This window comes from Anopheles marshallii, chromosome 2 (genome assembly GCF_943734725.1).
Source record: "Anopheles marshallii chromosome 2, idAnoMarsDA_429_01, whole genome shotgun sequence".
NCBI lineage: Eukaryota > Metazoa > Arthropoda > Insecta > Diptera > Culicidae > Anopheles > Anopheles marshallii.
In genome coordinates, this window is record NC_071326.1 from 86351096 (window position 1) to 86372099 (window position 21004).

Consider the following 21004-nt stretch of genomic DNA (forward strand, 5'->3'; position numbering starts at 1 on the left):
TGTTGTTCGGTTGGCCTTCAAAGCAGTGCTGCTCCCCAACGGAATGGGAGCACAGCATAGATAGGGAAATTAAAATTAAATGTACAACAAAAAAAAGCTAGGGAGAAGCGAAGCGTCTGATTAAGGTATTAGATTATTGCAAAAGGCAAACAAACAACCGCTCGGGGAGCTGGCATATGATGAAGCGTTTTGTACACTTTTTTTCGTCTAGAACGGTGCCCAAGAACCGATTACAAGACCGATCAAAACAAACGCACCGGAAAAAAACACGCGGCAAGAAGGAACAAAAAATGTGCCCATCTCTTAAACTCCTTTCAAGGCGCGTGTGGCCAGCGGCAGAAAGCAAATCGCTAACTTCTAGGCTGGTTGAAGCTTTCTTAGTACTTTTAGGGCTTTAACTGGTTTGCTGGTTAAACTCTCGTGCTTCTTTGGCCCATTACCTACACCTTGTTCCGGGTTCTTCCCCAAAGACCTTCAGCGAGCTTCAACTTTCCTTTTTTCTTTTGTTCGCTTACACGCTTTTCCATCGGGAGAATTCTTCCAGAACCAGTTTCTTTCCGGTGCGTGATAAAGATTGTTTTAATGTTTTCGCAGACGAACGGCAGGAATATGAGCGTATGTTTTTACCGTATTATTTTCCCCTGATGGGCGATAACGTTCGTTTGCTTTCTGCTTTCTGCCGGCGGACGCTTCTTTTCGTTTACATTTTAACATCCAAGAGCCTCCAACTCCATGCCACTTTCTAGCACATTAGGACTTTCCTGGTAGAGAAAAGTGGGGAAGGGGGGAGGAGGGGGGAGGCGGGTGGGGTTTAACAAAAGGAAAACTAATTATTACTCACTGTGAAAAGGTAGTAAAAAATGATAGAAAAGGTAAGAAACTTACGGCGGAGCTAAAAGTAACATGGCGTCCCTTCTGGAAATGCAACCCAATAATGCAGGTTTAAGCGTCACTGGTGAATTTAATTGACACTTACAGAGGAACGGCAAACCGGTAACAGCATCCTGCAATTAAAATGCATTCCTATCTATTACGCACCGAAAGAAAACGCCCATTTATACCGGTACTTCAACTATTTGCTCAGTTTGTTACGCAACGGAGCCGAATTTCTGACACATTGCCAAATGGGACAGAGAAATAATTCCATTTTCAAACCTAACCCAAATAAGCGCACCTCCAGCAACCCAAATGATTGCCAATCAAGAAAAGTTTCCCTTAAATTAGGTGCACTACCCATGGCCGTCTGTGTGTTATTGTATATTTCCTCTAACCCAACTCCAATAACCTAATTTCGATGAATTTGCGTCAGAACCCAAAAAACCGGTGGCATCCCTGTTGATGACAGCCAACACACAGTAGTTCACCTTTTTTCCTTTTTCCGCAACAAAACTTCCCATTTTTGCTCGTTTGCTCTCGGCAGGGCGAAAGATATAAAAGTATGCCAATATTTTTCCATTTCCTTTGGCAATTCCATTCTACTCCAATCGATGGTGATGATGGGTGTGTTCTTGTTATAAGGGCTTGGACATAACTTGGACGATTGGCCTGAAACTGTTGGCTGTACAAATAAAGATGTAATAAACCCGGTAGGATTTTGGGTCCCAAAGAAACGAAGGTAACAACACCGAAAATAAACAAACGATAAGCGTCAGACACGAGGGCGAGGCAAAGAAATAATGTTGCTACTTCGAATTTGAATTGTTTCTGTCAGCCTCTGCTCGGAACTCTAGTTCGGAGTAGGCTCTTTGCACTGTATACCAGGTCGGGCCAGGGTTTGCCATCTGGTGCGAAATTGATTTCCATTTTGTGTGTGTACCTCGGCAGATTCGGAGCCGGAAAAACATGCCCTGGGGTATTTGTTCCGCAAGGTTTAGCATTGCAACCGGCAAACACCCTGTATCTCTCCGCGCAAAGTAATGTGTGTTTAATGAGTTGCGCAAATTATCTTTGCCCACATTACGACGACTATTATATCGGAGGGAAACACGGCCAACGGGAAAAACGAAAAGAAAAGTAACCTCTTGTAGGCAAAAAAAACAAAGGTTCTCGCTGCTCTCGACCCGAGCACGGCACAATGCGAGATACAATTGTGAACCTTAATGCCGCTCCGATTTTGTTTTGCCAAAACACGAAATGCCGGAAACGGATTTGATACGCACTGTATGGGTCGATCATCCGGGGCGCACCAATAACACCGGAGCGATTATTACCATTCAATTGGTAGCTGTGTGCTCATTGAGAAACACAAATTCGAGGGTTTTCCTTTCCATTCTTGTTGTTTTCCCTGCGCCTTCTTAGCGTTATTCATTCCCATATCTGAGGAGACGGTCAGTTTGGGAGATGAAATAATTGCAATGCAATTGTTTGGTGAAGAAAAGGTAAATCCAACGTAAAATGAGGCGGAAAGAAAGTTCCCGTGTGAAGCAAAAGCAGACAGTGTTGGAAACAAATGGTACAAAACGTCAATCATTGGCGATGCCGTTGCTATGGTTTTCTGCTCTGTACTCACCTGAACGAGATACGGAATGGCAAAGCTTCGGTGGCTCGTAATGCGTTGAATGAAATCCACTCTTTTCTTCTTCACTGTGCGGCGGTTTTTTTCTGGATTAATCCTTAAATTTGCACTTTTTTTACAGTGTGTACACACTTTTTGCGAAGATAAACACTATCCAAAATATGCGTGAGGCACTATTTCCTCAATATTTTCTTCCACACGCACACACACACACACACAAACACTGAAACAGATTGAATTTTCACGACAGCTTGTACAGAGACACCGTATTCGTATGCACACTTTATTCGATTGGGGTATTCATCGGCAGAACATTCTTTCCACTGTAAGCTTAATTAACACTTCTCTCACCCTCTATTGATTTTCCGCAAACATACGCACACAAACCCGGCTCCAAGTCGACGTGCAACTGTCGGACACTTTACTTTCAGCAAACAATCGAAAATTATTTTCACTCAATGTAAATATTCTCCACAACACAACCAATAACTCAGATGCTCTGGCAGAGAACGACACACACAAAAACAAGATCAAGGGACTCCAATGTGTCCAGTTTCCTTTCCTAGCCACTCCACGGAATGGGAAAATCCTTCACCGAAACACCGAAAGAGTCCTGCGACGGGAAAAAAGAAAGAAACAGAAGACGAGTTATTGCGAGTTTAATTTATGACTCACCACTGCTGCCGTTGTCGGGCCGAAAGGAGACTACCAGCTCTTTTCCCGGTTTTCCTTTGTCTCCTAACCGAACCCCCGCACACCGTGCTCCACAAAAGCAACCGCAGATGAATGTTTTGCTCGCTCGTTTCAACTCGCACCTTCGACCATCATGCTACCTCTCTCACTTGCTGCTGCCCGAAGCCGATGGGTTTTGGGTGAGTAATGCTATGTTTATGTTCAGCCCCTAGCTTGGTTTACGTTGGGCCGCCAGAAAATCCTTGCTACTACAAAGATCGAAGGCCACACCAATACAGACGCAACAGCTTTATCCCGATGACGGCATCCGTGCGTCCGGATTGGGGCGCAGGATTCGTTCTGATCCGTTCGTCCTTCGTTTGTGCAAATAGAAAGAAAAAAAAAAGGAAATAGAAAGCAACCCAACCGTCCCAGCCATTCTGGCTCCAACACAGCAGCCCAAGCAGCGATGTAGTTCGAGTGCCGCTGTGTGCGGTATAAAAAAAAAACCCCTGTACCGCATTTGTTTGCGTGAGGGTGGCAGCTAGTATGTGGAGCGTTGCTACGTTGTATCGGTTTCCATGGTAAAGTCCATGTGGTAGTGCCTGGTGCGAAAGGACGAACGTTTTGGAGCACGTCCGAGAACGGAAACACCATCTGCTGCTTTGGCAGGGATGCCAAAATTTGAAGTATAACTTCCCCTGCTTTCTTTGTCGGAGCTACTCTTCCTGCGTGTCTTTGTGTTTGTTATCGTAACAACTTATCCCCGCGAATGGTTTCATCATCTTCAAAGGAACAACGTTCCGTTGGTTCGCTTTAAAAAGGTAGAATTATGCCTTTGTAAAAAAGTTTTCCTTCCAAAACGGTTCCAGGTTTTTGCTGGAAGAGAAGGGAACTTTGGAAGGAAATTATGCTGCGGTTTTGTCGCTTTTGTTCGGGGCCGTGCTTCCGGCGTGTCATAAGCACTAATTACCCATAGAAGAATGGAGCGTACAATTTATCTACTCGAATGGAGCGCAGACTTCGAGCATAAGCCACGAAGCTTTGGAAAGGAAGCCGATGATGCTAGACCGAACTTACTTCTCATTAGATTCGATTAGAGTTAATTAACGGGGAAATGTAAAATGATGTTCGGAAGGTGTGCGGCTTACTGGCGAGACATACTGTTATTACGATCGTTAGCTGTTGGCTGTGAATTACTAATGTCGCAAGCCTAATCGAAGGTCAAGCTGCATCGGAATTTACTTGATCAAGAAGCTTGTTTAGTAGGCTTTATATAATCTACAAATATTCTACATCAATCAATGATTTTCTAAACATTGTCTAAAATTGTCTCGATGCTCCTAACTTGTTGAAAATTGTCCTATTTTTAAGAGGAAGATCCATGAATGGACTAACGAGTAATAATTGAATAATTTATTGGTGGTAGCAAGCAAGAGGCTTTTTTTACTATCAAAAATGTCTAAATTCAAGTTTTCTTTTCTGTCACACACACTTTAAAGCTTTTATAAAACTTGATCCTGTGCTTTGGGGCACGTTTTCCACCATCATTCCTTCTTCTCTTCTCGTCCGAGCGAAACATCAATATAGCGCGCATCATTTAATACACCATAAAACGGTTAAAAAGCAGACGGCGACAAAAACATACAACTGCACAGCGACGCGCCAAACAGAAGCATTTTTCTAATCGCCCGATTGTGTTGTGGTCTTTTCTTTGGTTGATATTCAACTATGCACAAAAAAAAACACAAAACAATTCACAAACCATCAAGTAGGCTGATAGCACAAAAAAAAAGTCCCCAATGCAAGGAGGAGAACGCATTCTTCGGCCTCTTGAGTGCAACATCGCCTACATATATGTAGGTTGCTTTTGATGGTAAGAAACGCACGCTGTCGTGAAATGTTGATGAGAAAGGTTGCCACGCAAACAACAAGGATGGAGAAAGAAAGAGGGAGATAACTGTAGCCAAACCGTCCTAAAGTTTTGCAAACTTGATATCGATTTTTTTCCACCGTGTGTAAATGCCTACTGTTCCCTCCCACACCGCCCAATGCTCTTTTACGACACAGTGGAAGTGGGTATCGGGACAGAGGGTGGGCCGCATTTTATCCAACTCCCGCCCCGTATTGCTGCTTATGCTTACGCGGGGAAGAACGCGGGAATGGGGATCCTGGATTTCTCCCGCGCACACGCACACACCTAACGAACAGGAGGTGTGCAGAAACAGAAAGAGATAGTTGCCAGTTGCGGGCAAAATGTGACGGAAACGTTTCCTTCCTTCCGCTGTTTTAAAATGTCCTGTGCGCGCCAACACCCGGAAAAGAGCACATACAGGGTAAGCATGAAATGGTTAGACACCGACACCGGCAACACCGGTGCTAATGGAAGATTTGACGACCGAATACGACGCCACAGGAGGAACCGGCACTCTTGTTTGCATCACAGTTGATCTGATCGTTTATCCCCGGTAAATTTTAATAATCAGGCTGTGACACTTATTCTAGCAAATATCACACTTTAAAACAATATTCATTTCGCATTAATTTACATTAACACGTTAAATGCGAAGCGTTATATTGTTTGATGCACAATTATATTCACATTTAATCATTCACTCCGTCACTCCGTGTGCGTTTCAACTGTTTACGGCCGCTGTTGTACTGAGCGCGAGATCTACGCACGCACGTCCACTCTGCTTCGCGTTTCGAATTCAAATGAATGTGGCGAATGAATTGCCTAAACAGAATGAATGTAAACTTCAAACACGCAGCTGTCATTTTGGACATTGAGTAAAAAAGAAGCGAAACATGGTCAAGGGTAATAGACGAGTAAATATGAAACCGAATCATTCTTCTCATGCTGATTATTTTACTCAATCCTTCCTAGAGCTATGTTTCATAGCAGGAAAAGCCATTCATATGTATTCTAGAGGCCTGTTATAGGATTTTCATGAAATGTATAATAACTACAGCAATACATACATGCGTAACAGGTTTCGTATTGACACAGAAGGAAAACATATGATTATATTTTTATCCAAATTTCTAAATGCTGTGCCTGTGAAAACTCTAAATATTTGAGATTTCGGTCAAACGATGCTGTATGAGTGATAATCATAGTAGTAACTGATATAAAAAACACGCAACGAATGTTCGCCGTTTGGTCATCAACCATTTTCACTGTTCTGCGGCTTGCTTGCAAAATACAACGGCGGTAAAACTTTCTTGCAATAGCGCCTAAATCTATGCAATATTAGTTACGCAAAAGATTGAAGAAATTCGTGTGAAAATGAACGAAATATATCGTTCTTGATAGTCAGATTTTTAATCGCTTGCTGAATTTGTGTTGGAAAAGTGCTTTTATGAATCATGCTGAAACAAGAGAGACGAAAGAATCTTTCAGGTTTCAAAGTCCCTCAAATCCATACCATCATCACCTTCAATCAACCGACAAACAAGAGCGGCATGATCAGGTTAGAGTATTTTGAGTTTATTATTTTGTTTTTACTTATTTCGTGATTGATTGTACCTTCTTTCTGAAACTGTTACGTCCTTTGTTGAGATACTATTTACAAAATGCATTAGCAAATTTATTCACATTAAAATGCCTACTCTTAACCCTGCGCGAATGGCGAGTTGGAGTTGGTGTTCAAATGGTAAACACCCGAAACATCACGTCCACGGTTGGACGGTTCGCCACCCATGTTGGCATTCGGACCGCTGGAGGTACAACCTCCCGAAAGGATCTCGCCGTGGTTGGTACAGCGTACCGACCGGAAGCCAACAGACGACGATACCGACTCGGCGTAGAAATCGTTCACACGGTTATGCGCACAGATTCCAGCAATATCCAGAATGCAACCTGGCTGCGAGCGACCTCCATTCGGGTAGAAGTTAGCGTGCGCCAATGGCTGATCGAATCCAAGCAATCCAGCATTCGTGTAGATAGCTTCCGTATACTGAGCATCATTAGCGCCGAAGATATCGGCCTGGCCGGCAGAGAACAGTGGACCGGCCGGATCTAAGCCGATGATGGTACCTAGCTGACCGTTCTGGTTCTTTCCAGCGTTTGATGCAACGTGCGCACCCAAACTATGTCCGATCAGGTTAATGTTATCACGGGACGCTCCAGTGGCGGCAACGATGGTGTTGATCATGCGCGAGATTATTTCACCGACAGCTCCGACACGGTTACGTGCGGCAATGTAGTTGATAGTCTGCGATCCTGCACCCCAGTCCACGTTCACGATGTTGAACTCACCGATGCGGATGAAGTGATCCTTGATGCTCCAGTGCAAACTGGCATCCTCACCCTCCAGGAAACCGTGGATCAGGAAGCGCGTTGGATGCGCCGGATTGAAGTTACTGCCGGACACCGATCCCTGGTTGTTCCACTGGATCACTTGCGGATGGACCGGGTTGCGACGAGTGTACAGACGGAACACCACGTCCGTCTCGGGGTCAAACATGGGCTCGACCTCATTGTCTCCTTGGGGCACATCATACGGGTTGACGTTAATCAGATGCAGTCTGCCATTGCCGTCCGGGATCAAAGCCCATGGGTTGCTCTCGAGAGGGGCAGCGCTGGCTAAGGCAACTAGCCCGAAAATACTGAGTACCACCGAAGCTGCTTTCATGTTTGCGACGACTAAACTGGTCCGGACCCCCGCCGGACACTTTTAAGGGTCAAAAGAATAGGACATTCTTGGGGGTCTTATCGATCGATTAAGATACGGCGTCAAACAATGATAGCGGCTGCTATCTAATCCTTAATGACTACTCTTTTCCAGAAGGTACACTGCTACTGCGCAGGAATAAAGCCATAAAACACATATCGCATATATAGGAGATAGCGACAGCGAGTCATTAAAAAATCTGGCACTGACGTCAAACGGTGGTAATTATTGGAGCTTAAATATAAGCCAAATTTATTTTTAAAATCACACGTACACTAAGTAGGGGGAATTTTTATCCAAGTGAGAACGGGGCCGCGGCACGAGTAGTGAGCGTGAAGACACCCTCAGTTCCGGTGCCAAAGTTGGACGGCTCACCACCCATCGGACGGTTCGGGCCCTGCACAGAACAGTTTCCGCTAAGAATCTCATCATATGAACCACAACGGACCGAGCTGAACCCACCGGTCACGATCGATTCGGCCAGGAACTCATAAGCACGGCCGTGCGCACAAGCGCCAGCAATGTCAACGCCACATCCAGGCTGGGTGCGTCCTCCGTTCGGGTAGAAAGAGGCCTGCCCAAGCGGCAAATCGAACCCAAGCAGACCGGCATTGGTGTGAATCGACTCAACGTACTGCGCATCATTCAGCGTCAATCGATCGTTGCTGTCCAGGGAGAACAGTGGCAAGGCCGGGTCCATACCGAAGATGGTATTCAGGCGACCGAACTGGAAAAATCCAGCATTGCCTGCGGCGTGCGCTCCGAGACTGTGTCCCGCAATGCTGATACTAGCGAAGCTGATACCCGTGTTGGCCTGCACGAAGTTGATGAACGTAGACACTACGTTGCCGACGGCGGACACACGTGCCCGAGCGAACGGATAGTTAATGGTCTGTGCACCAACTCCCCAGTCGACGGTGAACACGTTAAAGTCTCCGCGGTCCAACCAGGCATCCTTCAGCATCATGTTCACCTCCGAGAACCCGTCGTTGTTCCATCCGTGAATGATGAAGCGGGTCGGATGTGCTGTGTTGAAGTTAGATGCCGTCAGGGAACCGGCATCGTTCAACTGCACGACCTGTGGCGCGTTGCGGTTGCTGCGAGTGTACAGCCGGAAGATCGTGTCAGTAGCAGCGGTGAAGTGAGGCTCCGGTACGGTCTCGTCGATGTTGTACGGGTTCAGGTTGGCCAGATGTAACCGTCCGTTACCGTCCGGAATTAGCATCCATTGGTTCGCAGCAGGACCGGCGGACAGGGAAGCTGAATGACCTGTGGATGGATGTGGAAGGATGGGTAGACTGATGCATCATCTTCTACAACACTCCCGCTCTGTACTTACCAGCGACCACAAGTCCGAGCAGTAGTAGAACTGTGCTGTACATTTCGAACACTTCTGCTTGTAGCCACTACCAGGTAGCAGATGTCGACTGTTTAATCTGACTGACAGCAATCCGTAGTTTAGGAAGGTGGTTTTATAGCACCCTAGGCACCGTTGGATTAACACCACTGTGAAGGTCCTATTCGACGCAAATCGGGCCCCTTATCTGCCAGCTGCCCTGATTATTGAACCGTCGTGGAGTCTAAACGTATGCCACATTGAACTGTGAATTTGGAAGCGGAGATATTTGATTGGACGGACAATTGGTGCAGTACTACTGCTGTTGTTGCTGTTCCTCACCAGCTATAAAAAAAAACACAAAATCGCAGCCTTCTTCGATTTGTCGTCATGGAACGACACGTCGGTCGCGCGATACTTGCGGATATTCGATAAGCACCTGGAGGCAGGTGTTTATTGTTTTATTGTGGGAAATTCGAGGGCTGGTGCGTATGTTGCTCCTATCAACAGCGTTGACTTATACGAACAACGCAAAGGATGTTTATAGAAACTTGCTTCAGAACACAATTAGCAGCCGATACGACATGATGGGGTGTTTGCTAGGTGGCAAAATGTCTATGATTAGTATTCTTTGTTAAGATTCAATTCCACAAATCTGTAAACATTCGCGACACGTGATATAGATTGTAAACCTCACGCATGCGGTCCGAACCGTACTCGTACGATAAGAACCAATCCTTCCTCTCATACCACAGGGGGTCAGTTCAATGTTAAAACGTAACAAACGTTCATCTTCGCCGTTTGACGTACTATATCGAAAATCGTATCAAACGTGACGTACTTCTAGATTATCGATTAGCGCTACGCTAGTGACTGTTAAACTGTGCGATAAGTTATAGGAAATCGGTATAAAAGGTGCGATCGATTAGCTGATTTAGTTTGATCTGTGTAACGGTCAGGTGCAAGGGCTATGGCAAAGGGTGTGATTGTTATTAGCGTTCTGCTGGCTGTACAGCTCTTCGGAGGTAACGCAACGCACTTTGGTTGCGATGCTTGATTGCATTTTGCTAACGTACAACGGTCCTTTCAGCGTACGCCTCAACCGCGGACAGCTGGAAGCTGGTTCCTGACGAGTCGGGACGCTTGCGGCTGATCAACACCAATCCCTACGACATCCCGGAGAATGACAACGTTGTGGAGCCCCTCTTCAACCCCGAGACAGACGTAATTTTCCGTCTCTTTACGCGTCGCAACCCTGCCCACGGTCAGGTGCTGGAATGGAACAACCCGGCTTCGGTGCAAAACTCCAACTTCGTCGCTTCGCACCCAACCCGTTTCACCATCCACGGATGGAACGGAGGTGAAACGTCCGGTTTGCATGCCAACATCCGCCAGAACTATCTCGGCGTGGGAGAGTTCAACGTGATCGCCGTCGATTGGGGAGCAGGTGCCCAGACGGTCAACTACATTGCCGCCCGTAACCGAGTTGCATCGGTAGGAGACATAATTTCGCGCATGGTCAATACACTGATTTCGGCAACGGGTACGTCGCGTAACAACATCTACCTGATCGGCCATAGCTTGGGTGCACATGCTGCTGGCAATGCCGGTAAAATGCAGAACGGTCAGTTGAACACGATCATTGGTTTGGATCCGGCGGGCCCACTTTTCTCCCTGGGCGATTCGGATGTTATGGCACCGCAGGATGCTCAGTACACGGAATCGATCTTCACTAACGCTGGTCTGCTGGGTTTCGATCTGCCACTGTCGGACGCTAACTTCTATCCGAACGGAGGCCGCAGCCAACCTGGCTGTGGTATTGACGTCTCGGGCAACTGTGCCCATTCGCGAGCTCACGAACTGTACGCGGAATCGGTGTCAACGACCATCGGATTCCGTTCGACACGTTGCGCTAGCCATGGTGAGATTGTGGCCGGACAGTGTACCAATACGGGCACTGCGAATATGGGCGGTGAACCATCGAATCAGGGCCGCGGTGTGAACGGTATGTTCGTGGTGTCCACCAACGGTAACACGCCATTTGCACAAGGCTAACACCTGAGTCCTACGTCAACTGATGTATCCTGTACAATAAACAAAAGACTGCAAAGTTAGTATAAGTATGTATGGCGTAGTTCATTTTTGTGAGTTTCAATTGTTTCAAAGTTGTATTTGTAAGCTAATGCATCGAAAGCTTCAATGCTGTTCAATTCTTATCTGTTTTACTAATAGTTGTAGCAGCTAGGTTCTAGGCATAGCTTCCGTGGTCACAGTCACTTATAAGCTCTTGTCAAATTTTGAAGTATATTTGAACCATCATCCTGACGTCAGCAAGATCGGTTGGAAATTCCCAACAACCAGGTTTATCTTCGTTTGTATAATCTCTCGAGATATTGGTCATATCTTGACCCCCCTCTAAGATATAGGTTATAAAATAGGTTAACCCACTTAGACCACCATGCAGTGGTAACCCACACCAGATTGAGCAAAAATGGTCCGGCGAACAGTTGTACTGTTAGCAACACAGCTTCTGCTCGTCGCTTCCCTACCGGTGGAGCACACAAACTGGCATCTGGTGCCGGACAGTGATGGAAGACTACACCTTGTCAACACCAATCCGTACAATCTGCCCGATGATGCATCCTCGATCGCTCCGAATTTCAATCCGGAGCAGGATTTGATCTTCCGCCTGTTTACTCGCTCGAACCCGACAGCACCGCAGGTGCTGGAGTTTGGGAATCCCGGTTCTATTGCCGCCTCCAACTTCAACCCGGCCCACCCAACGCGTTTCACCATTCACGGGTGGAACAGCAACGGAAACGATGGCATGAACACGAACATCCGAGACCGGTATCTCAGCATCGGAGACTTCAATGTGATCAGCGTTGATTGGAGTGCCGGTGCCGTCAACCCGAACTACATTGCCGCCCGTAACGCTGTCGGGCCGGCCGGTGCAGCGCTGGCGTCCTTCATCGACCAGCTCGTTGCTGCCGGTGCTTCTGTGGATAATACGTACGTGATCGGGTTCAGTCTGGGTGCGCACGTTGCCGGCAATGCTGGGAAGGGACAGAATGGGCATGTAAACACCGTGATTGCGCTCGATCCGGCCGGCCCACTGTTTTCCCTTGGTCAACCGGATGCCGTTTCACCAGCCGATGGGCGGTATGTGGAGATGATCATGACCAACGGAGGTTTGTTGGGCAGCAGTACACCCATGGGACAGGCCACCTTCACACCGAATGGGGGACGATCGCAACCGGGCTGTGGCACCGATATTGGCGGTGGTTGTGCACATGGACGTGCGCCAGCCTTCTATGCGGAGTCGATCACCACCTCGGTACCGTTCCGTGCGACGCGTTGCGCCGGTATACAGGAAGTGGTGGAAGGAAACTGTACACCGAGCGGAGCAGATGCCATCATGGGCGGCGAACCATCGAACTATGGACGGGGTGTTACTGGAGTTTACTTCCTTACCACGAACGATGCGGCACCGTTTGCCAGAGGCTAGACATGGACGCTCCGATTCGATGGGATCGTGAATAAAATAAGATATATTTTGGGAAAAAGTACATCAAGGAAGTTCTTTCTGTTCCAATGTGTAATGTGGTTGCACAATGCTCAACAACATTTCCAAGAGTTGTCGAAATATTTTATAAAATGGTTTACTTAAAATATATTTCTTACAAGCAGAAAGACCACATACCTCCTCTGACCTCTGCTATATTCAATGCTGTAAAAACCGATAAAGCTAGTTCTATTGAGTACATGAAAATCGAATTTCCTAAGAATCATGAGGTAAGATCTCGATACGAACATGTCCGTTTAGGATAATCTCTTCAATGAAGAGAAACAACTGAGTAGTGCAACCAATGTAATATACAGTAAATAAGTTAAAAATTACGATTAATGAAAAATGTTCGACTTTATTGGATTCTAATATCACTTCTTAACCTCGTGCAAACGGACTCTGGGCATTGGTGGTGAGGAAATATACTCCATTCACCCCACGACCGACGTTGGAAGGCTCTCCACCCATACGTGCGTTAGCACCCGACGACACGCAGTTATTGTTCAGGATCTGATCGTAGTTCGCGCAACGGACAGAGTTGAAGCCACTCTGCGCTGGACGTACCGATTCAGCGAAGAATTGGTGAGCACGGCTATGCGCACAGGTACCTGCCAGATCAACTCCACAACCCGGCTGGGTGCGACCTCCGTTGGGGTAGAAATCCGCCTGACCGATGGGCAGATCGAAACCGAGCAGACCTCCGTTCGTGTGAATAACCTCAACGTAGTTGGCATCTCCGGACGCCACACGGTTACCGGGATCGTTGATGGAGAACAGCGGCAGGGCAGGGTCCAAGGCGACCACCGTGTTCAGACGGCCGCGGGTCACACGCTTGCCAACAATACCGGCCGTATGACCACCGAGACTGTGTCCAGTGACGTAGACATTGTTGAACGACATGCCGCCGCTCTGGTTCAAGAAGTCGATAAAACGAGCCGTGGCCGCACCAACACCGTTGATGTGGTTACGGGACGTCACGTAGTTCGGGTTCTGTGCACCGCCGCCCCAGTCAACAACGATCACGTTGACATCAGCCCGATCGAGGTACGCATTGCGGATCGCCACGTTAACCTCCGATCCGCCGTTGTTGTTCCAACCGTGGATAATGAAACGGGTCTGGCGGCCACCGTTCCAGTGCGGGCCGAGTGTGCCAGCATTGCCGGGCGTGATGCGATGTCCACTGTTGCGGTTGTTGCGAGTGAACAGCGTGAAGATGGTATCGGCATCAGGATTGAACAAAGGCGCCAGCTCATCCTGGCTGCCCAGGTTGAAGGGATCGGTGTTCACGAGATGCAGACGACCGTCACCGTCGGGCACTAGCTGCCAGTTCTGCTCGAAGCCCTCTTCCTCGTTCGGGATGTGCTCCAGACCTTCCTCCTCGTAGGGCATATGTTCCTCGCCGACCTCCTCGTAAGGCATCGGCATATGTTCCTCGCCAACCTCCTCGTATGGCATCGGCATATGTTCCTTGCCGCGCACGTCTTCCTCCAGAGGAAGAGCAGTGGCTGTAGTAAGGGAAACGATATAACAGATCAGTGCACTATTCCAATGGAGTTTGTGGCTTCCAACGTTTCAAACGCATCTACGTCGTACTTACCAGCCGCCACACAGAAGATCAGCAATGCGAAAAGCTTCATCTTGGGCTGGTACTTTCCCACTGACTAAAGGGCAACGGCTTTCGGGTTCGTTTTTTATACGAAGCCGTGGCGATCCGAATCGTTTTACGGTATACCAAGATTAACGATAGATGTATTTTGGAACAAAAGCACTACACCAACCCTAAACGTACTAATCTAATCTGTACGATGAAGAATTGGAGTTATTTTCGGGGGGAGGTCAATAAATCGCATTCAAGTTCACAGGGTGGTCCGATAGTCCGATCAAGATTACAACAAATTCAAAAGGAAAAAAAGAACTGAAACATTTTACTTCAAACATTTCCAATGGGCTCTAATAAGGGAAGAAAATCTTGTATTTATCGAAAAATCTATCGGGGACAGTCTGACGGCCAAATTAATGCAAATGAACACAGCTATTAAATGGTTTAACAATTGCTTAAGACCTTCAATTTGTGTAAGTTATTGTCCTTGTTTTAAAGCTAAAAAAAAGCTTTAAAAACTTTCCTGCATGTTTATATGATGTCACTCCAGAAATTATGATTTTCCCACGCATCTCGCGCATCTTAACTGCTAATTGAAGGGATGCGAAATGATCTAGAAGGAAGGCAATGTGCATACATGGGTGATCTTATCGCGGCGTAAATGCGAGCTACTGTGAGACTAGTCGCAGTCTTTACCGGCTCACGGGGGGAGGGAGTGATAAGGAATTGGCATGCGTGTCGTCTAAGTCGTATCTCGCTAATCGTACGATTGGTTTTAAGCGAATTGCCTAGTCCATCCGACATCCATCTAAAGTCCATGCGAGCATGCTTATCTCAATAATGTCCAAGAGCTACAGATTCGTGATTTGCCACGGGCGTCATTTGCTAAGCTTGAAATCTGTACGCATGCTACTATGAGCTGTTGCTAAAGCTTAATGTCTGGAGCTTATGTCTAGCAGCTACCAGAATAATGGAGTTGTATAGATTAAACTGTTAAATTCCAGTTTCAATGGGAACTTGCATTCCCTCAAATTCAAAACAAATGTGTTTACGTTTGTGTGTGGAGCAACACGTGCCATCGTTTAATATCTTACAAACATCGTATAAATACGAACTGATAAAGAAGCTTAGCTCTTATCTAACACTCCTTGCCATCGTTCGGCATCAAAACATGCAACAAATTCGATTAACGAGACCACTTCAAAACCAGCCCCGATTTAGAACACGGAAATGTAGTATCACCACTTGAGATAATTGGTTCGACAAGTACAGCAATCCGCGATGCGCTTTTTTCAAGCACTGCTCAAATCAAGGCTCGGAAGGGTAAGCGTCGGAAAGACTTTAAAAAGCCCTCTAGCACCGCAGTACGGCAAACTCATCATGAACGCGTTGATCGCACTGCTAACGTTGCTGCTTGCCAGTGCAGTTTCGGCTGTGTCTCAGTGTAGCGCCGGGAGCGTTGCAGTTCCGAAGGATACCGGCGAGTTGGAGTGCTTGACCGTGGAAGAACTGGAGCGCCTAAAACAACTCGAAAGCGCCAAACGTTTCGATGCAGAATCGGCCACACGTTTCTTGCTATGGACGGAAAAAACCAACCCAGAAGAGCGGACGGAGCTGAAGTTTAACGATCTGTCCGCGTTGCAGAATTCTACGTTTGATCCCCGCAATCCTACACGCATTCTCGTACACGGCTGGCTCAGCGACTGGAAGTCGGACGCGGTACGTGGACTTTCGCGAGCGTATGTGGCGAAAGGTGCGTACAATGTTATCGGCATCGACTGGTCCGCTGGTTCTTCCACGATAGTCTATCCAGCGGCACGATTGCGCGTGGCTGCGGTTGGCGCTGCGATAGCGAAACAGATAGGCGTACTGTTGCAGGCGGGACAGCATCCATCCCAGATTGTCATCATTGGCCACAGCCTGGGGGCACACATCGCGGGCCTGGCGGGGAAACATTTCCAGGCCGAGCCCAAACTGGCGGCCGTGATCGCGCTCGATCCGGCCGGACCCCTGTTCGGGCGGGATCAACCATCGGAACGGGTCGATGCGTTCGATGCGGCGTACGTGGAGGTCATACACACCAACAAAGGTCTGCTGGGGCACCGCGACGCACTTGGGCAGGCCGATTTCTATCCCAACGGTGGACAATCGCAACCCGGCTGTCTGACCAGCACCTGCAGTCATGAAAAAGCGGTAGAGTACTTCCGTCGCTCGCTGGGCACAAGTGGGGCGGAGCCACTGTACGTGGGGCGGCAGTGTGTAGCGGGCGCGGTCAGTAATAAGTGCGACGGTGCACAAGCGGTCATGGGTGGCGATCTGAACGATAGCTACAAAGCGAAGATGAGCGGTTTGTTTTATCTGACGATCGGTAAATAAACGACGACGAGACGATCGTTAGCGGTACGGCACGAAAGGGCCATTATCAGTCATACATGGTGGATGATGGGCTTTATGTCGATAAAGGGAGGGAAATGTACAACCATTTTCTTACGGACTAACAAAACAACAGCTTCATTTACAATACAGGCTGCTCCTAATTAAGGCTTCATTAGTACAAGCCGGCTGCGCTAGCTAGCAACCCACCGCAAACGGGAAGCTGTTGGCCGTCTGCAGGAAAAAGATCCCCGTTGGAGCACCGTCCACATTCGGGGGCTCACCGCCCATGCGCGATGTGAGGCCAGTTTGTGCGCAAATACCGTCGCGTATGTTCTGGAACGTTTGGCACTGCTGTCCAACGAAACCGTGCCGCGAGAGTATCGATTCCACGTAAAAGTGTACGGCTCTGGCATGGGCACAGCTGCCACCAACGTCGGCACCACAGCCCGGCTGCACACGCCCGAAGTTGGGATAGAAGTCGGCATCGCCAATCGGATCCATAAAACCGAGCACACCACCGTTTGTGTGTATGATCTCCACGTAATCCGCATCGGATGCCATAATACGGTCGGGCGCATTGCCGGCGAAGAACGGCAGGGCGGGATCCAACCCGATGATGGTACCGATCGCACCCGACTGCCACTTGCCAACGTTACCGGCGACGTGGGCACCCAAACTGTGGCCAACAACCACGACGTCGCGCTTGTTGATCTGGAAGTATCGCGCCAGGTAGTCGAGGATGTTGGACGCAGCCGCCGCCACAGCGTACACCAACTGTCGCGAGTTCGGGTAGAACTCGTCCACCGATCCGACGCTCCAGTCCACGTAGATGATGTTGTAGTTGCCGGTGAAGAACAGTGCCGAGCGCGTCAAGCGATTGATCTCGGAGTTTTGCGTACCAAGCCACCCGTGAATGATCATGCGGGTCGGATTGTTTGGATTGAAGGGCGAGTTCACGATCGAGTCCGAATCACCGTTGCGAAGGACATGTGGCACCTCCGGGTTGGCGGCCGTGTACAGCAGAAAGCGTGTATCCCGCTCCGGGACAAAGTCTTTTCTCGGCCTTTCACCCTCCAGCTGGTACGGTACGGTGTACGACACCAGTCTCATGTTGCCATTTTCATCCGCCGCTACGTGCCACTCGTGTTTGTCATTGTCCCCCGGGAACAGTGAACCGGCGCAAGCTGATACGAAAGGGAGAAAATGATATTAGCTGTTTGGCTCGCGATAGAAAGCAGTGACACCAGTTACCTAACTCCACGCACAGCACACTCAACAACACCAAGAGAACACGCATTTTGCACCACCTCGAGGCCACAGCAATCAACTAACAGTTGCACATTGCTACTGGCTTGGCTTTTTATAGCATCGATAAGACGAGTATCATTATCAGAAAGCACCCGAAAAATAGAGTTCCAATCACTTCCGAATTGCCTGTTCGATAAGATGCCCAGCTGTGACATCACACTCAATAGCGTGCAAAGTCTGGCCCGAGTCTACCGAGTGGCCCTGGACTATGGGTGGAGGATTGCTGGCAAGGTTTTAACGTCGCGTCATCAATTGTCTGCCGCTGTTCATCCGGTAAGTACACTCGATAAGCCGAGATTACTGCATTATCATTCTGTGTTTGCTTTATTTTAGGGCCCCCGTAACTCTATTGTCGTAACGCAAGGTGACACAAGATTGATTAAACCAACCAACGCTCGCAACCATTTGGCTCAGTGAACGTAACCCATCGCGTACGGTGGCTCGGCCAGCGTTTCGACCGTGTACACGCCGACGGTAGCGTTTTTCTGCCAAAATTCACCACCCATCAACGTTTGCTGCTTGATGTTGTAGCAGGTCCGCTGCCGGATCTCGTTGTAATCGGCACACCGGACGCCCCAGAACCCTTTCGTTGTGTGCGCCAGCGATTCGATGAAGTACTCGGTCGAGCGTCCATGGCTGCAGACGTCCGTTTTGCAGCCCGGTTGCTTGCGGCCGTAGTTCATGTAGAAATCCGCATGCCCGAGCGGTGCCGGATATCCGGAGAACTGTGTGTTGGTGTGGATGACTTCCACGTATGCGGCATCGTCGGGGCTGAGCCGCGAGTCCGGCTCGTCCTGGAAGAAGTTTATCGACGCCGGATCCAGCCCGTAGATCACCGGCAGGTGTTGCGTTTTGAGCGAGTGGCCCGCATTACCCGCAATGTGCGCACCCAGGCTGTGGCCTACCAGGTAGAGTCTGCCCACGTCCGTCATGTGCGAGCGTACGAGCTGATTGACCAGATCCGCTACCACCAAACCGACAGCGATCGTGTACTGTGCGGCACGGAAATACGATTCACTCGCACCAACACCCCAATCGACACCGATCACGTTGTAACTGTCCACATCTAGGTACGCATCCTTTATGCCCTGTATCACCAACGAGGTAGCATTGTTAAACCATCCGTGGATAATTATTCTGTACGAGTAGGAAGATATTGGATTAGACATTGGTTTTGCGCAATCTCGAACACCTTTGCACCACTAACCGGACCGGATGGCTAGCGTTGTAGAACGAACGCATCAGCGTGTCCACCGTGTCGATCGAGAACACATGGGCGTCCGCACGGTTTAGCGGTGTGTAAAGATGAAACCGTACATCGCGCCGCGCACTGAACGACGTACCGAATCCAATGCGCACCTCATTGAGGTCACTGTCACCGGCTGCGAAAGAAAGCCCCAAAACTGATCAGTACCAACGTTTCGGAACAGGCGCATCACTTATGGCTGCAAGTAGGTTATGTTTACCTTCTGCGTGAAGAACGAATCCACCAATCAATACCAGTAGAGTGAGGAACTTCCAACGACTTTGTACCATTTTGGTAAGTTAAAAGTTTTAACGAACGTGTGTTAATACTAGCGCTGGAACGTCGCGTATCACCGACTGGTGTAGTCACGGTACGATGCAGTGCGTTTTATGGTCTGATGTTAGCGCACCAGCAGGAGGGCGCACTCGTTGCTGCAGAATGATTGGCTTTGTACTTAAAAATGCACCGAACTGGTTGCTGGTTGTCGGTACTGTGAAAGAAGTGAAACGGTTAAACTGAAGGGTATCGGGATTGCCTCACTTCACTGCACTTATGCGCGGCGGGAGGTGTTGCCGCTGTAGTAGAAGCCCAAATTTCTTCCTTAAATTCTGCCTGAAAAACGTGGTAAATGTGGCCATACAGTGATCAAAAGATGGTATAAATTCTTCCTTTTGACACATCTTTTTGCTTACTCCAAAGAGTCAATTACTTGATCAACATTACGTTTGCAGATGGTGTAATCGATCGGTCGATCGCACACGGCTATCACTTGCAGTTTCTTTATGTAAGTCAACAACAAATTAACACTCGATGCAGCCGTAATAAAAACGGTTCGTAATATGATGATTGATCTGTCAACAACTGTCATCCCGCGCACGGAGTGAAAATCACAAAAATGACACAATTTCACCGGCGGGATTACAATTGCGGGATTGAACTCACCCACGCTCACGTGTGCTTAAAGCTCCAGATATTCAGCACCAATCACCGAACTGCAATTGCTGCATTTGCACTCGAAGTACAACGAAGGGTTTAGTAATGTTATCACCCTGACCGTTGATACTACCAGAAATGGTGCTAGTGTCACAAAATCACAACACGCCGCACCAACGGGCCGTCTGTTACTGTGCGGTTGTTTCTGTGTCGGAACTCCACGATCATGTCGTCGAAAGAAACCAAAAGCCACCCAATGTTTCGCTTTCACGCCAGGGCCGACATTTCGGCGACGGCTTCCTCCGGACGCACTTTCTTCTCCCGACTGTGTGTATATTGGCTGTCTGGCGCTGGTAAAGATTTGGCGAAATTTACCTTTCCCTTAGGCCATCGAGAGTTTTTTGGCCAGCGATCAAGGTAGCTTTACGCGGGGGGTTGCTTTCAGTGTAAAAGCGCTAACCGTTCGCAACTTCGCAGATAAATCGCTCTCGGGATCATGGCGTTTTTTTTTTGTGTGTGTTCAAAGTTTCATGTTCCTGGTATGATTGGAATGGGTGAAGTTGTTACTGTGTGTTCAGCCACACAGACGATAAGCATTCTTTTCCGCGTCGGGGATTGTAACAGCGCGAGCGAGATATGCGTACACGTGACGAATGTCAGCGTACGATCGTATCGGAAGTCAGCGACGGCGACATCATGCGGACGCATCACAACGGTTAACGGCAAACAATTCTAGCTACCTGCCCACTGCAAGCATTCACTAACCGATGCACA

The 21004-nt window shown here is 48.3% G+C and overlaps 8 protein-coding genes across 8 annotated transcripts; 3 read left to right on the top strand and 5 right to left on the bottom strand.

Moving 5' to 3' along the window:
• Positions 1 to 6801: 6801 nt before the first annotated feature.
• Positions 6802 to 7824, bottom strand: LOC128710311 (pancreatic triacylglycerol lipase-like). Its single transcript, XM_053805362.1, has one exon. It carries the CDS (start codon positions 7822 to 7824, stop codon positions 6802 to 6804), a length of 1023 nt encoding a protein of 340 aa, XP_053661337.1.
• Positions 7825 to 8155: 331 nt separating this feature from the next.
• LOC128718757 (pancreatic triacylglycerol lipase-like) lies at positions 8156 to 9245 on the bottom strand. Its single transcript, XM_053812376.1, has 2 exons — positions 9203 to 9245; positions 8156 to 9132 (listed from the first exon to the last, which is right to left on the bottom strand). The coding sequence occupies exons 1-2, from the start codon at positions 9243 to 9245 to the stop codon at positions 8156 to 8158; spliced, it is 1020 nt and encodes a 339-aa protein (XP_053668351.1).
• Positions 9246 to 10169: 924 nt separating this feature from the next.
• On the top strand, positions 10170 to 11254 carry LOC128718758 (pancreatic triacylglycerol lipase-like). Its single transcript, XM_053812377.1, has 2 exons — positions 10170 to 10224; positions 10290 to 11254. Exons 1-2 carry the CDS (start codon positions 10170 to 10172, stop codon positions 11252 to 11254), a joined length of 1020 nt encoding a protein of 339 aa, XP_053668352.1.
• A 436-nt stretch (positions 11255 to 11690) lies between these two features.
• On the top strand, positions 11691 to 12707 carry LOC128718760 (lipase member H-like). Its single transcript, XM_053812378.1, has one exon. The coding sequence runs from the start codon at positions 11691 to 11693 to the stop codon at positions 12705 to 12707; it is 1017 nt and encodes a 338-aa protein (XP_053668353.1).
• Positions 12708 to 13145: 438 nt separating this feature from the next.
• On the bottom strand, positions 13146 to 14404 carry LOC128718761 (phospholipase A1 VesT1.02-like). Its single transcript, XM_053812379.1, has 2 exons — positions 14365 to 14404; positions 13146 to 14272 (listed from the first exon to the last, which is right to left on the bottom strand). Exons 1-2 carry the CDS (start codon positions 14402 to 14404, stop codon positions 13146 to 13148), a joined length of 1167 nt encoding a protein of 388 aa, XP_053668354.1.
• A 1343-nt stretch (positions 14405 to 15747) lies between these two features.
• On the top strand, positions 15748 to 16743 carry LOC128707161 (lipase member H-like). The gene has a single exon (XM_053802109.1). It carries the CDS (start codon positions 15748 to 15750, stop codon positions 16741 to 16743), a length of 996 nt encoding a protein of 331 aa, XP_053658084.1.
• Positions 16744 to 16938: 195 nt separating this feature from the next.
• On the bottom strand, positions 16939 to 18040 carry LOC128707159 (pancreatic lipase-related protein 2-like). Its single transcript, XM_053802107.1, has 2 exons — positions 17995 to 18040; positions 16939 to 17927 (listed from the first exon to the last, which is right to left on the bottom strand). Exons 1-2 carry the CDS (start codon positions 18038 to 18040, stop codon positions 16939 to 16941), a joined length of 1035 nt encoding a protein of 344 aa, XP_053658082.1.
• Positions 18041 to 18461: 421 nt separating this feature from the next.
• On the bottom strand, positions 18462 to 19587 carry LOC128710133 (pancreatic lipase-related protein 2-like). The gene is made up of 3 exons (XM_053805175.1): positions 19518 to 19587; positions 19259 to 19433; positions 18462 to 19188 (listed from the first exon to the last, which is right to left on the bottom strand). The coding sequence occupies exons 1-3, from the start codon at positions 19585 to 19587 to the stop codon at positions 18462 to 18464; spliced, it is 972 nt and encodes a 323-aa protein (XP_053661150.1).
• Positions 19588 to 21004: the final 1417 nt, after the last annotated feature.